Genomic DNA, 16,381 nt, shown 5'->3' with positions numbered 1-16,381 from the left:
ATGCAAGCTTGAGGATCTGAGTTCAGTATCCCAGAACTCATGTAAACAGAGGAGCATGGCAGTGTGAACCCACAATTCCAGGGATAGGAAAAAGAATGCAGAGGTGGAAGGATCTTTGAGGAGCCACGTTGGTGGGCATAAGATTCAGTGAGAGACCCTGTCTCAAAACCGTAAGTAAAGTTGAGAGTGATTGATGTGATTGAATGATTGAAGATGGTCAGTGTTGACCTATATGTGCACATACATGTGCACATACCAACAGAAAGAGAGAGAGAGAGAGAGAGAGAGAGAGAGAGAGAGAGTTTGAGAGAGCAAGCGCTGGACAACTATATAAGCAGATGCTTGCATCCACAGATGACCACCTCTGACTGGGAATTAAGACAATAGTTTTTGTTACTTTCTTCCAGACTTTCTATATATTTTGGAATTGTCCCCAAATGATCACACATTATCTTTCCAATAAGGAAAAGCTTTATTTTTAAAGTCCAATATTAAAAGGAGGTTAGATAGAAATATATTTAAATATAAGGAAGTAGCTAGGTAGACAGTTAGTGTCCTTGTGATGTTATACTCCCTAGGGTAGAAATTAACTCTGCATGAGACTGGATAGAAGGAGGGAGTGGGCATTTATCCCAGGGCCGGCTGTTGTCCTGAGAGTGAGCAACCATTTGCCTGATGAGCAAGCCTGGAAAGATATTCCTGCCTATGTGGGGGAGCACTGGGGATGTGGATCAGTACGAAGGTGCTTTTGTAACTTGCACAAAACATGGGTACATAATAAAAATATTTTTAAATATCAATAATTAAAGTGGTTAGATGTTTGAACCAGTGTGGCAGGATTTGGCATCTGGAGACAGAACACAGGAGGGAGAGACACAGAGTCTGGGATCCCCTTGACCTGCGGTCAGTCACATCCTCCCCTTTAGTATGGTCCTCTTTGTCCCACATATGGTGGTAGATCCAGAGTCCTGGTCCCCAAAGAGCATCCCCTTGGCTGCCGTCCAGCAGGAGGCCCCACCTCTGCTGGTCCATGTGACAAATACAATAGATGGGGGTCTTACTTTCTCCATGGCACCTTTTCTCCTGGCCCTTATCTTTCAGTTGCTGACCTTACAAGCAAAGCAGAGGAGAGAGTGTCTTTCTTCCTGCAGTTTTTCAGATGTCTCTGCTGAGTCCGGTGGGAGGTCACTAGGGTTGTTCATAATGAGGAGCAAGGTCTTTGCCTGGAAACACCAGCTTGGGTTTTGTTCCTGGCGTCCTAATAATGAAGCATAAAGGACTGGTGACATGACCCTCAGTACACAGTGACATTTCTCAGAGTGACAGCATCTTCCTCTGCCTGGATTCCTTCATGATTCACTAAAGCTCTACACACACCCTTCTGCTGCTTGTTACTGCATTTTCTTGTGTGGTTGACATATACCACTGCATCATTACTTAAAATAGTAATAATTAATACATTAACTTGAAAAAAATGAAGGTCTCCCAGGCAGCATCAGGAAAGAACTTGGCTTATGACGAGTCTCACGCAGAAAATAATCCCTCCTGGATCAGAAATGAGGGAACAATCACATCTTCCTGGTATCTTAATGCTTCCAGAGTAAAGAGGCTGGTCTCTCACATTTCACTGCAACATTTTTTTTTTTTTTTACCAACAGTAGCATCATCCCTCCTACACCACACCCTTACAAAAGTAATCTGTCAACCTGGGAATCTATTTCTTCAGTCCCATTCATAAGAAATGACCCATCAGTGCTGAGTGATGGGAGGAAGAAAACAGAAGCAACTTCATTTGCCAAGATTTGTGAAACACGCCTGATGAGTGTCTTGTTCCTGTAGAATGAGCTGTCAAAATAGCATGTTCGCCATTTCCTTCATCAGAAAAATAAACCCACATCCGAGACCCAGGGAATAATTGTTCTGCATTTATGGTCTCCAGCTTTTATTGCGATTATTTGTTCCTGCCTTGCATATGATAGAAATGTTTCTCAATTGAAGTCAGTGATAGTGTGTGGAATCACAATGCAACTTGAAGGCATGGACTAGTTTAACAAACATTGATTTCTGCTTTTGTTTTTTGGGGGTTCTTTGTTTTGCTTTCTTTTGTATTTTTAATGGCATGGAGTGTTTTGATTTTTAATATAGATAATACATTTACAAGTTTTAACATCGCAATGTAGAAAGACACATTATGAGACTTCATCCCTCCTCCTCTGTCCTCCCTTCACCCACGCCTTAGCCTGCCAGTAGACTATGTCACTGGTGCAGGCATGCAGCTGAGTGTCCCTTATCTGACATTCCTTTATGGTAATTGATGGTTTAGGGTTCTTACAGGTGTTATAATCTTTGCATGTATCTTAGAAGATGTTAGTAAATTTTGATCAAGAGAAATGCTTCATGGGCTGGGGAGATGATACAGTGAATAGAAACACTGACTGCATAAGCATAGGGACCTGAATTTTAATGCCCAGAGCACATGGCAGAACAGGGAAACATGGAAGGTGCTTATAACCCTGTCGCCACAGCAGGCAGAGACAGTTGGACTGCTGGTGTTCACTGACCCACCAGGCTAGCAGAAGCAATAAGGTTTAGGATCAGTGAGAGATTCTAGCTCAAGGTATTAAGGCACAGATTGGTAGTCCAGGACACCTGCTATTCTCATCTGTCTTCTACATGCCTGGACACGTACTCACAGACACAGTTAGTTATCTGCACCTCCCCCCTCTCTCTCATACACACACACACACACACACACACACACACAGTATATCTACAGGGGACTCAGAGGGCCTTGGAGATGCTGAAAGCATTGCATTTTGGTTGTGGCTTGTCCCATAAAGTCATGTGAGTTAGGTATGATTTGTGTCAATGCTCAGAAGGCTTTGGATGATGGCATTCTGTATCTCGAATTCTCACACACTCTTACAGATGCTCCATGTACCTGTAAGACCCTACTTTGTTCCTGCGATTTAGATTTTTAGGTAAGGGCTTATGTTGGACCTTATTCAATCATACAAAAAAGGTACTTTTTTTGCAGCTGTAACCTCTTCTATCATGTTGACCTGATAATGTCTGTTAAACAAGAAATAGTTAAATATTCTGATAGCCATCCCTTCTCTCAAGCCACGGTTAGTTCACATTAATCATCTGTCACTTTGGGCCTAGGCAGGCCTATCTGCTGGGTAAGTTCTTATGAAATTTGCAAGCCCTTTCCCTTCTGTCATCTTGTTCAACGGGCTTGTCAAGCCTTCTCTCTGAGCACAGTGGCCCTCTCATTATCCACATGGAGGATGGCAGGATATTTTAATGACAGGAAATCTAGACACTGGTACCTCACATTGTGACAGCAGACAGAGAATTCAATTCTCCGGGGACAACAGGGACTACATTTCTTCCCAGAAAAATCATACAATATGAAGACAATGCCTTGAAAAGGGGGTTTAAAACCCAACCCTCATTGGACAAAAGAGCTTACATCGTGTAATCCAGTACTTGAAAAGAGAAAACTACATAGTAAGTTTGAGGCTAGTACAGGACACTTGAAAGAAAGACACAAGGAAGGAGGGAGAAAGAGGGGGAGGAAGGAAGAAAGAAGTCAGCCCCTAGCCAGATTGGGAATCTCAAATGAACTGGGAATCTACTATACTTTCTTAGTACTTAACCATACAGGACCTGCTCTAGAGTGCATATCTATCATTCAGTTAGTTCACAGAATGTTCCAGAAGCATTTGCAGTTTGCACAAGACACAGGATGGGAGAATGTGCATCTGGCCTCCTTTATTAGACTAAGGTGAACCGTTTTCGCATAGTTGGCCTTCCTCTCTTCTCAGACTTCCTACTGTTCAGAGCCCCCACAGGTTTGGAGGGCTCCACAGGTTTAGAAGTTCTCTAGTAATATTAGCTGGAGGCACAGCCCCAGCTTCCTATCTCTGAGATGATAGGATAAAGCCCCCCTGGTAAAAACCATATGCCTCAAATGTGCACGCTTGGAAAGGTGAAGCTGCAGGTGCCTACCCGAAGTTCCTCATGCCACATGTGAGCCTTAGTGAAGAGTCTCCTAACAGTCCTGGGCATCTACACTCTTCCTAGGTTCTTTAGCACCAGATCTCTTGTCTTCTGCCACCTAACTATAAATGAGCTCGAACTCTTAGGACATCCCACATTCACTGCCAGAAAGCCTACAGGGATGTCCTGTGCCAGGAGACCACCCACTGTCCCTTCCTCAAATCCAACTGATTCATCAAATAGAAAAGTATATGCCATCTGTCTGGCTCTGACCTGGGTTTCTAACCGCTTCTCCTTCTGAACCCTTTCCACATGAATCAAATCCGGTTGATCCTGGTATAGATCCTTTGGAAGGATTCCACCCATTTACTTCTTTCCATCTTTAGTGGGAGTAAGAGAGCACCTCCCTGGTCTTGTGCTGGCCTCCAGCATCCCTTTCTATGTGCAGCCTGTGCCTGCCTCACCAATTCTATTCAGGGTGCTATGGGAAAATGCCATAGACAGAGTAACTTATAAACTACAGTAATTTCTTTCCTATAGTTCTGGAAACCCAGAAGTCCATGATCATGACACTGGCAGATTCACTATACAGTGAATCTGGTTCCCAAATGATGTCTTGTTCCTGCATCCTCAAATATTTGAAGAAATATGGTAGCTCTCTGAGGTATCATTTATAGAAATACTTGCTCATGTGGGTTCTATCTTCATGACTTCATCACCCCACCTACCCTATGGCTTCATCCTCCTCTTGAGTGGTTAGGTTTGAACAGACAAATTTAGAGAGGACACACACATTCAGATCCATCCTTGGCTGGATCTGCTTGTTCCCCACCTGTGCCCTAGCTCTGTGCCCTGCCTGTCTCTATGCCCCGTTGCCTTAGAGACAAACCTCAGTATCAGACAGCACTACTTCCTTGCTCTGCTCATGGAATGTCATCTGGATAGATGGTTCACTCATCTATGTGGGGCTCTGGCAAAGACACCACATTCATCTCATTGCATTTGAGATTATTGAAGATCTTTCACTAGGACTTAGGAGTTTCCAATCCAGGTAGGCTGACTTGCCAGTAAGCCCCAGGGATCTACCTGTTTCTGTCAACCACTGTGCTGGGATTACAAACATGGGCCACCATTCCCAGCTTTATACATTGGTGCTGAGAAATAAATCCAGGTCCCTGGGGCTAGAGGCTAGGAGCAATTGTTGCTTGCAGAAGACCCAAGTTCAGTTCCCAGCACCCAAAGGATGGTTCACAAGCATCTGTAAGTCCAGTTCCAGGGGATCCAGTGCTCTTGTCTAGCCTCTATGGACATTGCATACAAACAGTGTACATACGTACATAGAGGCAAACCACTTGTACCTATCTTTTCAGTACATATTTTTATCCAGCTCCTCATGTTTGAGCACCAAGCACTATACCAACCAGGCTATCTCCCCAGTGATGTCATATTTTTTGTCAAATATGTGGGACGCCTGACTCGCCAGCAAGAAAGACACCACAATAGGATCCTTCTGCACACATTTATTGGGAGAGCATTGACTGTGTAGGCGAAAGACCCCAAGCCCTGGGCCTCTCACTCTTATATACTATAGTTCCCATCCACTCACAGCAGGCCACATCACCTCACCAGGTACGCAGCTTCAGCTAATCAGGGCAGCAGGGGCATATCTCCACCAAAATGGCTTCGCCAGTAACCTGGTACACCTGCACAACTCTCACGATGTTTGTGGCTTATATTCAGATGTATGAGGAAGTCAGGTGCAAGTCATACGACTTAGCTGCAGTCCCTGGTGCCTTTGGGACTGCCGCCACACCCGCTCCCCACAAAATATAATATAATGGATTATAGCTTAGGTGTAGATCCAAAATAAGGATAGACACCAAGATGACTTGATAAACCAAACAAAGGTAATTAGTTACATGGCTTACTCTCAGGGTTCTGGCTTGATCACTGCATTGCAGTACCCCTAATATATACCCATGTGTTTCTCCAGAAGCCATGCAAGCCAGCGTTCGGTTCCTGAGGCATTTAGTCACACAGTACAACAGGGACTATTCCCCATTTATACTTGGTTGTTCAAGTCCATGTGATTATAAGGTGACAGTCACAAGCCTCCAGTCACAAATGTCTTCCCAGCCAAGCCAAGTGATCAAAGAGAATGAGGAGAGCAACTGGAGCTAGGTCAGGACTTGGACCCTTTTAGGATATGGAAGGCATCAGGACATAGGTAATTCATTCAAAATGTTTTATGAGTGTCTATTTTGAGCCCAAACCTGTCGAGTACGAATGAGAGTATATTAGGTAACAAAACTTTAGTGGGCTCTCTTCGTTAGCCTTAGAGTCAGGAGGAAAAGGTTTGATGTGAGGGTGGGTGGTGTCAAAATTATCACCTGGTTCCTAGGGAGATGGTCATCATTACTAATGGGAAGAGTAGGAAGTATCATGTGGACTGGACAGAGAAACATCCCATACATGCGTTTGGAAGAGGAGGGGCTCAATACGGAAACTGGAGTAGGAGAGAGTAGAAGGGGAAAGCTCTGGAAGAAGTGAAATGGTAGAGAGGAGATGAACTGGCTCTGTGGTGAGTTAGGCTTGATTGCAAAACCCAAGAAGCTGTATCCGTAAACTGTATCCCTGGGCTTGCTCTGATGCAGGACCAGAAAGGAGCATGTAGGAACCAGAGTATGTAGGGAGAGACTTGAGGAGCTAGGTCACAAGGAGTCTTTGCTCCCTTGTATCCAGCCTTAGTTCTAGCCAATGGTCTTCTGAGGGTAGTGCTGCTTCTTTACTTCATAGGGGAGGGGAAGTGACTGTGTTTGCACCCTTTGTGGTTTCTAGCTGGGATGGATGCCTCTAACAAGTGACCTAGTAACAAGAGCAGAGAGGGGTATTCACACCATGTGCCTTGGGATAGACGGGAGGTCTCCAGGGAAATACGTGAATCACACAGAAGTAGCTTTGAGTCCAGACTTAAACAGAAAGGGGTATAGGAAGAGACCAGGGAACGCATGCGGAACAAAGGATTTGTTCTGTGGATCTAGGTTGGTTAGAACCTTCTCCATCACCCCTTCTTCCTAGGACAGAAAGGAGACACCTCTACAGATAGAGATTTCTGGGCCAGCACAGTGGTATGTGCCTGTAGCCCTAGCTACTCAGGTGACCACGGCTGTAAGATCATTTGAGCCCAAGAGTCTGAAACCAGTCTGAGCAACAAAGCCAGACTTTGTGGCTCATTAAGTACAAAGACAAGATTATATGACAGGACCTTACATATGTAATTTCTATACATGTGGCTTCAGTGAACTGAAGATGATTGGGGGAATTGTGTCTGCACCAAATCTGTACAGAAATTGTTATATCATATTCCCTAAGCAATGAATACAATATAATGACTATATCCACTGTGCTGACAGTATTAGATATAAAGTCATCTAGAGATGATTTTATGTATACAGAAGGAAGTGGCTAGGCTCTATTCTTTTTATCAGGGACTCGAATATCTGTAGATTCTGGTATCTGTATGGTATCCTGGCATCCAATATCTTTGGATATGAAGGAACCACTGACTATAAATTTCTGTTTAAAAACTGATGACTTCTGTGTTGTCTAACCATCTCCCGTGTCTCTAAATGTCTTCAAATGATCAGCTCAAACTAGTCCTTGGGCCAAGGAGGCATATTTTGGGGTAGTGTGGAGTAGTGTCCTGTGACTTCTGGCTTCTACAACATGCTCTATTTCTTTACTGCCTAGCTTTCATCCACACTAGAGAAGGAACTCTGCAAGCATGGAACAGCCTTAGAAGGAAAACTGTGGGAAGTATGCCCCACAAGCTCAGCTTGACACCACAACATTTCTGTGTGCCAGGAAGGGAGATATAGAGTATCCAAGGGGAATATGGACTAGAAATGAAGTTGAGGAGAGTCATGAACATATAGGAAAATATGGTGTAGGAAGGGAAGAAAGTCTACCCCGTAGCCATGTTAGCATGGGAAAGGGGAGACAATGCCAAGAAAGATGGACAAGGTGTAGCCAGAAGAAGAAAAAGGGAACCCAAAGAGCCAAAGAATAGAGCCATGGGAGACAGGGAGCAACAGAGATGCCATGAGAGGAGCAGGGGGTGGTTGGCTAGGGATGTGGATGCCAATGGGGAACTTCATGAGATCTGGCTCACACTAGTGGAGAGGGAAGCCAGTCAGAATAAGATGAGAACAGGGCGAGTAAGGAGCTGTGACCACTGATCATCAGCTGGAGAAGCTTGCCTGTGACCTCCCATCATGCCATACATGCTTCTCTTGGTAGAGACTGGGATGGTCTGGTGAGCTGTAGATGGAGAGAAGCCCTGGTAAAGGCAGAGGCCAACCTGGCCACCTGTGTATCCTAAAACTGTCTTCTGCATTTCTTCTAGTGTCCTGCCACATTATGCAAGGACAAGTTTAAGAAAGTGTCCCAGGTTGTTCCTGACTGACAGGTCCCATTGTCTCTGTAGGGCAGGTGTTGGTCAGGGCTCAGAGGGTCCATGGGAAGAATAGAGGAACTGGAGGACTGGTGAAGGGATGTGGTGTCTGTGGTAGGTCTCCTGGAAAAGCCAGGTAAAGTTTCTAGGTATAGGTTAAGTGGTGGTGGACAGGTATCAGGCCTCAGCACCTGGAAATTGCCATAAACACCCAGGTATATAACAGGACCATTTACATAGATACCCACCCTGGCACACTATTTAGAAGATGTACAGCCAGAAGGTACCATCTATTCCAAACAACAATGCAGGAAAGCCCTAGTAGTTCCAGGGTTTGAGACACTGCTGAAGCTATCTCATGTGGAAAAAGACACCCCATGTCTGGAATATCCCATGATGAAAGAAAGGGAGAGCAGCGGGGAAGAGGAGAGAACCAAGTGTGAAGGGAGAAGGGCAGAAGAGAAGAAACACAGGCTTTATAGGGAGTCTGCCTGACCCCTTGGGAGAGTTTACCTGCTAGGCATGCACTCAGAAAGCCAATCAGCTCTGGAAAGGAAAGCAATGAATCATTTATGATTGTTTTCGCTTTGTATTCATTAAAGGCCTCTGCACTATTATTATCGAGCCTTAATTGGCTTGGAACTCTGAACAGCCTCCTCCAGCCCCTGCTCCTCCCTCTGCGATCAGAAATTCCTGGAGCGAGCTGGCAAGCTTGCAGGAGAGCAGGAGAGCAAATCTTGCTCGGGAACGGGGGGCTGCTGATGCAGAGCCTCTCAGAAGATCAAATGGAACGTGGTCGCTTTCCTTTCTCCTCTCTGATCATATATTAATAAATGTATCCCAACAGGGCTCTCGAACTCCTCCCTGTGAGATCCTGTCAGCTGCCAGAATCCCTTAGCTCCCCTTTGCTTCCTCAGCCACTGGACAAGTTTTCCGGGTTCCTTCTGGCATCAGGGTCTCCCAGGCACAATGGCTTCCCGCATGACAGCGTGTGTCCTTTGTTCTGGGTGCCATGCCAGGCACTGAACCAGCAACAGGATGTGGCATTACCTGATTTACTTCTTTTAATACACTTCGGTGTAATTATAACTGCATAAAGGGAAGACAAATTGGCAAGTAATTACGATGTTAATTTGGCAATGTTTTATCATATTGTGGAAGCACAATTTCCTCTCTAATTGTATTGGGGGGGACACATTTATCTACACTGCAGCTTATTGAAGGTTTCTTGAGAATGGAAATGAAATACACAGGAGACAGGAAATCCAGCTCTCCTCCCCATAAATATTACTTTATTTGCATGTGTTTTTGCAGCCTCCTTAAAAAAAAAATGCTAACTCGTTTATCCAGGCCCAATTAATGGAATGCCACAGAATGTATAATTAGGTTATGACAGGCTAGCTGATGGATTGCCTTGGGTGTGGAAACCAGAGACACCCCCAGTTTAAATGGCTGAACGTTCCCTTTCAGAACCTCACAGGCTGTGCGTGCCTCACCACTGTCCCCCCTGAGAATGCCAGCGTGGTTCCAGGAAAATGTCCCAGTCCTGGGTGCCAAGAGGCCTTCCTCACCTTCCTCTGTGTGATGTGTGTGTGCAGCTTGATCGGGGCCATGGCCCAAACCCCTTCTGTCATCATCCTCATCAGGTAAGCTGTCCCTCCACCCCCAAGTCCCTGAGAGTCAGCTTGGCCTATGCCTTTCCACCTGGCACATTTTGGCAGGGCTCCCCAGCATTAGAGCTGTGTGAGTCTTGCAAGCAAGGTGAGAGGGGGCTGCAGACAGGAACACAGCAGCTGTAGGCTAAGAGGAAACAATCACAAGCCTTCCACCAATTGGGGCTTCATAGCACACCAGGACAGTGGTAGAAGGGCACTTCCATAGTCTCCCAGGAATAACCAATGAGGCAACTTTGAGAAGGCTTCTATACTGATCTTTTTGGTAGGATTGTTGGTAAAATAAGATGAAAACAGTGGGCTGGGGAGATAGCCCAGCTGGTACTCCTGTCTCACAAGCATGGGACTGAGGTCCTTCCCTGTAACCCATATCAAACCTGGACGTAGTAGATCTTGCTTATAATCGTTATGGTAGTGAGATCAGAGACAGGCAGATCCCTGGAAGCTTGCAAAATTGTTAGTCTAGCCTATTCAGGGAAGTTTTAGGCCAGTGGGAGACTCTGTCTCAAAGCCAAAGGTGGAATGGAACAACGTTCAAGGCTGTACACACACACACACACACACACACACACACACACACACACACACACACTAAAATGGCATTAAATGAGCCAAGTTCTTATTTTTTTAATTTATTAGGTATTTTCTTCATTTACATTTCCAGTGCTATTCCAAAAGTCCCCCATACCCTCCCCACTCCACTCCCCTACCCACCCACTCCCACTTCTTGGCCCTGACGTTCCCCTGTACTGAGGCATATAAAGTTTTCAAGACCAATGGGCCTCTCTTTCCAATGATATGTACTCACTGATAAGTGGATATTGGCCCAGAAAATACCCAAGATACAAGATACAATTTGCAAAACACATGAAACTCAAGAAGAACGAAGACCAAAGTATGCACACTTTGCCCCTTCTTAGAATTGGGAACAAAACATCCATGGAAGGAGTTACAGAGACAATGTTTGGAGCTGAGATGAAAGGATGGACCATCTAGAGACTGCCTACCCGGGGATCCATCCCATAATCAGCCTCCAAATGCTGACACCATTGCATACACGAGCCAAGTTGTTATGCCTGACCCTTACACTTCTGTTAAGTAGCCATATATCCTTAGATACAACATGGTCCCCCAAATTTGTTTCTGAATCAGTTACATAGACAGCAGCACTTGTCCTGCCTGCCTGACTTCTCCCATGCTCTGGACCCTTCCAGGTCACGTGTGCAAACTACTCTACAGACACAGAGGTTAACCACACTAAGGGGCCTATGGCATGCATGTCATGATTGCTTTTGAATAGTTAAGTGGCTGCAGCAAGACACCCAGAATTCTGTAGCCCCTTGTCTCTGGGAAGCTGGCCTGGAGGCAAATGAGGATGTCACAAGCTTCATCATTCACAATGCTATTGCTATCTTGATTTGAATGAGGCGCCTCTAATAGCACTGACCTATATTTATATCCTAGTGTCTGTCTGGGTCCAAAGGAAGAACACAGTGCACAGAAAGGCTCACCTCACCACATGCGTAAGCAAGGCAGTTGAAGGCCAAGGGCTGGGGATGGAAATGAGGTGCTTGGAGCCACCTTGATTCTTTGCACAGCATCAGGTGCTTTCCCAGGCTTTCCCTCCCATGCCCTTTGCTGGCAACACTCCCGAAAGTAGATTTATAGGAAGCATTTGTGTTACCCAGATGGTCATTAGCAGTGGCTTATAAGTGTGCAGAGGCATTGAGGCTGCAATAGCAAATTGCCATCTTATTCTTAGGACGTTCGACAAATTCATACCCAGCGCTTTAGATGGCTGTGGTCAAACAAGTTAGTCAGTTTCTGCTAGTGGTCTTGAAAAGCCTATAAGTCCTTCCAGAAATGCAATATGCCAGTGTGAGTCAAGCGCCATAAAAATATTCAGGCCCCTGCAGTCACCTATCCCCATTTGTGGCCATTTATCTCAAGAAAATACCTCTCTACAAGGAGAAAAAACTCAATACAGACAGATTTTTTATTACAACGTTAACTATAATAGCAGAAAGACCTGAGTTGAAGTAGTGAGTTAAATTATGGAACTGCAGTTCAAAGGAATAATGAAAAATCTTAAGAACGCGCGAAGTGTTTATGAAATGAGCCATTGAATTTAAAACTGTACGTGGAAGGCGATTATATATAATATGCATATGAACAAAACCCTTCAGGTTTCATGTATGGGTTTATGATGGCTGTTTTATAAGCAGTTTGTTTTTCATTAGAAATTCTCCTGAAACTGTATGGTAATACTCACACACAGAAGGCACCAGGAAGCAGTAAGAGGGACCCTCACTACCATTAGTTGTGACAGGTCCACTTATTTCTCACACGTGAGTTTCCACAAGGTCCCAGCCTCCAGATTCTAGGTGGTAAAACGTTGGCTGTAGAAGTATTAGCTGTTTCCAAGCCTCAACTTGATAAACAGATCATTTTAGTTTTGCAGGACACACTGGATCCCCTTTAAATGGGTCAAGAACTGATGGTCTCCATGACCTGTGCTCACATACATCTATGAATGCTTTTTGACCTAAAGCACTTGTTCATGTTATATTGAAAGGGGACCATAATGCATCATTCCATCCCTTCCTCAGTCCAGCTTGCCATTAGATAAATTCTAGGCAGAAATTAGGATACCCTATGCAGGTGGATCACAGCAGAAAAGTAGGCCCTTGCCCTGGTTCAAATCAGTGGGCTTATTCTTATGCTGCACAGAAGTTGTCAATAGGAACACTGAAGCAAGCGAGAAGAGCACTCACAAGCATGGGAACTCCTGTTCGATTCCCAGGACACACATTAAAATATCGGGCATAGTGAAGCATACTTGTAATTCCAACAATGGGGAAATAGAAACAGGAGAATTCCTGGGGCTCACTAGCCAGCCACCCTAGCCTAATTGATGCACTTCTGAAAAATGAGAGACCTAGTCTCCAAGGAGATGGATGGCATTTGTAAGGATAACACAGAAGTTATCTTCTGGCCTCTATACATACAAACGTGCACATGTATGTGTGCACATGTATGTGTGCACATGTATGTGTGCACATGTATGTGTGCATGTGCACAAGCATACACAGAATGTATTAATAAAGAATGCTGAAAAGGAGTCAGGAAAGCAAATGCTTATTTGGATGATGCTAAGGTACCACTCTGGGTTCTTATTCTAAATTACTGTAAATATCCCTCTTTTACACATGAAGAAACTGGCGTAGCAGTGGCTACTCAACTTTTTAAGGTCTCACAACCAGTAAGTTAATGATGGTAAGCCTGAATCCCAGCTTTTCTGCAGATCTTTCAATAAACACCCTGCCTGAGCCCTCCATTTCTTCATAACTAAGATGTGTGGTCCTTATGGGAGCCAGTTTCTCTGCAGGATATGAAGCAAGATCTTAACACCTTCCTCACTTTGTTCCCAGTGACACAGAAGCTGAAAGGAAATCACATTCCAAGTGATAAATAGCCTAGCTCATTACACCAGCATGTTTTCTTGATAAGGAGATTTGCCTTTATTTACGTGTCTTTCAAGTTAAACCTTCAAATGAAAAGTGCAAAAACTATAGCCACGGAGCAGGAACACCACAAGGAACTTTGCTTGTATTATGTGTGTCTTCCAAAGAGTGTTCGTTCTGCTCAGAGATGCAGATCTTATGACCTGGAACTGGTACCTGGCTCTCTCAGCCAGAGTCCCAATACCACTGCTCAATGGAAGTTATAACATACTTCCCTGGGGGCTCACTCAGCAGTACCACACTCTCTATAGTTAAAAAGACCCCAAGAACAGATTTTACTGAAAGTCTTAGGAAGGATCTATCAACAATTATAAAACCTACCCTTTCACAGTCTTTTGCAGACTACCATGACAAAATACCATAGATGTGGTAGTTTATACCCAATAGGAATTTGTTTCTCACAGACTGGGAGACTAGGAAGTCTTACGACCACTATCACATTGGGGGTAGGTTTAGATGGAATAATTTAGGGAAGGTAATGAGTCTATAATATAATATATGCATTTTTTTGTTTGCTTGTCACATTTGACCTGCTATGATAAGAAGCCCAAAGCATGCATACCAAGGTTCAAGCCAAGTCATAGATCAATGGATAACTAACTTCCAATGGGCTGATGGAATCATCTAAGAATATTATTCTGGGACTGAGAACATCATTTCGTCAGTTAAGTGTCTATCAAATAAGTATGAGGACCTGAGTTTTGATCCCTAGCAACCTGGTAAAAACCAGGCACAGGCTCCCGTACAAGCTTCGTACTATAAAGGCAGAGATAGGTGAGTCCTTAGAGCTTAGGTTCGATGAAAGACCCTGTCACAAAAATAAGATAGAATGAGACTAAGAAAGACACCTGACATTGACTCCTGCCCTACACACTATACCACACACCACACCCACACCCACCCATCCCCCACACACACTTCTTCTAGCCACATAGCCAATAGATAGGCTTATACTTGCTATACCAGATATTCTAGTGGTAATGATATTCTAACATTTGCTTTATATAGGACCAAGTCCTACACCCTCACTGCATTGTGTGGGTCTGGTTTCTAGTCTTCCAGCCACACTGAAGTGCTCCAACATGTTTAAGGTTCAACCATAAGGTACTGGTTCCATGCCTAGGCAAGTCTTTCAAGAAGTATAGTCACATGCATCCCTTCATCCCTTAAGGAACCACAGTGGCAACAGATATTAAGAAGTGACACTTTGAAGCCCATGTGTATATTGTCCAATCAATTTCCCTCAGAGCCTTTTACCACAAACCCATAGGTATATCCCCTGCCTGGTAAGCCAGAGACATCTGCCAAGCCTGCCACCCACATATGCATTCCCTCAGCAAAAGCTGGGTACTGGGCACAGAGCTAGGATTGAATCATAAAGGTAGTCACAGTGCAAGTAGTTCTCCCTTTAGGGGAAAAAGCAAGTACTGAGTAAATCATTCGTGTAAGGGGAGTGACCTGCTGTGTGGACCCACCTATCTAAAATTTTCCCACCCCATCTCTACAGGAACTCTCACTTTCCAAAACATTACACTCTGGAGAACATGTAAGATTGTTCTTAGGGGCCTCCCATGCATGGCAAACTCAAGTCAGGATGATTGAGTCAGTTCAAAGCAAAGTCCCGTGGCCAGTAGGAAGAACCTTTCAAGATTACAAGGTACTAAAACTTGATGCACAAACCTGGGCCCCAGCTGGCCCACCTGGAATGCCAATCCATGCAAATCTGGTGGGTTTTACAAAACAGTCCAAGAACTTTGAAGGTGTTCATGGTTCCAACTGCAGCTTAGGAATCTGCTGAGTTGGTGTTCCCACATACACATCTCCTACCCAGCTATGGTGGCACTTCCTGCTGGAAACTGAAACACACTGCTCTAAGTTTAGACTCCAGGACAGAATTTACATCCAGTCCTTCCAGCTCAGGTTATTAAGGGGGAAAAAAATGCTTAATTCCTAAACTTATCTTGGCACCACAGTTGCAGCCAATTTTTAGACGTTTAGCAAGAAAAAGAAGAAAACCTATTAATAATTTTCCAAGGTAGGATCTGATGGACAGCAACAAATAACTCTGAGTCTGTTAATTAAAATGGAGTTGATAAGAATCTTTTTCTCCCCTCCATCTCTTTTTATGTAGGACAGTCAGCCCTGAACTCAAGTCTTATGCGCTGGGAGTTCTTTTTCTGCTCCTTCGTTTGTTGGGTACGTATTGTCTCTTTAGTCCCTCCATAATGAGTTGGATGAGTATTACCAGGTGAGTGGGGATCTGGGAAACAGTTCTGAGTTTGCCTCTTTTCCTTTCCTATCATGTTTATTTATTAGTGTCCTACTTTCATTTCCCATTGCAATGATAAAACACTCTGACCCAAGCAATTTGAAGGGAGGATGGGCTTATTTTGCTCACAATTCCAGAGTACAGGCTGTTATTCCCAGAAGTCAAGGCAGCACAAACTTGAAGCAGCTGGACACATCTACCTTGGAGGGGAGAGAGAGAAGGAGGCCATACATGCCTATCTCATTTATCTACTGCCAAGGACTCAAACCCCATGAAATAGTGCCACTCCCAACAAGTGGGTCTTCCCACTTCAAACAGCATCAAGTTCCCCACAGACATGCACGTAGGCCAACTTGAACCACACAGCCCCACCCTGAGACTCCTTTCTTGAGTGATTCTAGGTCTGTCCCATTAACAAATTTAAAGTTGCCATCACTTTAAATGTAAAATTGTTATT

The 16,381-nt window shown here is 44.4% G+C and overlaps 1 protein-coding gene across 2 annotated transcripts in view; it reads left to right on the top strand.

Annotated features, from left to right (window-relative positions):
* Slco3a1 (solute carrier organic anion transporter family member 3A1) overlaps nt 1-16,381 on the top strand; it is a 283,764-nt gene that overhangs the window by 246,347 nt on the left and 21,036 nt on the right. For both annotated transcript variants that reach the window (XM_021167572.1, XM_021167570.2), the window contains exons 8-9: nt 9,929-10,104; nt 15,787-15,851. In XM_021167572.1, coding sequence (XP_021023231.1) covers nt 9,929-10,104; nt 15,787-15,851 — 241 coding nt within the window. The remainder of the gene's footprint in view (nt 1-9,928; nt 10,105-15,786; nt 15,852-16,381) is intronic.

The sequence above is a fragment of the Mus caroli genome, chromosome 7 (assembly GCF_900094665.2).
Source record: "Mus caroli chromosome 7, CAROLI_EIJ_v1.1, whole genome shotgun sequence".
Lineage (NCBI taxonomy): Eukaryota > Metazoa > Chordata > Mammalia > Rodentia > Muridae > Mus > Mus caroli.
This window is presented reverse-complemented; position numbering and strand designations above follow the sequence as displayed.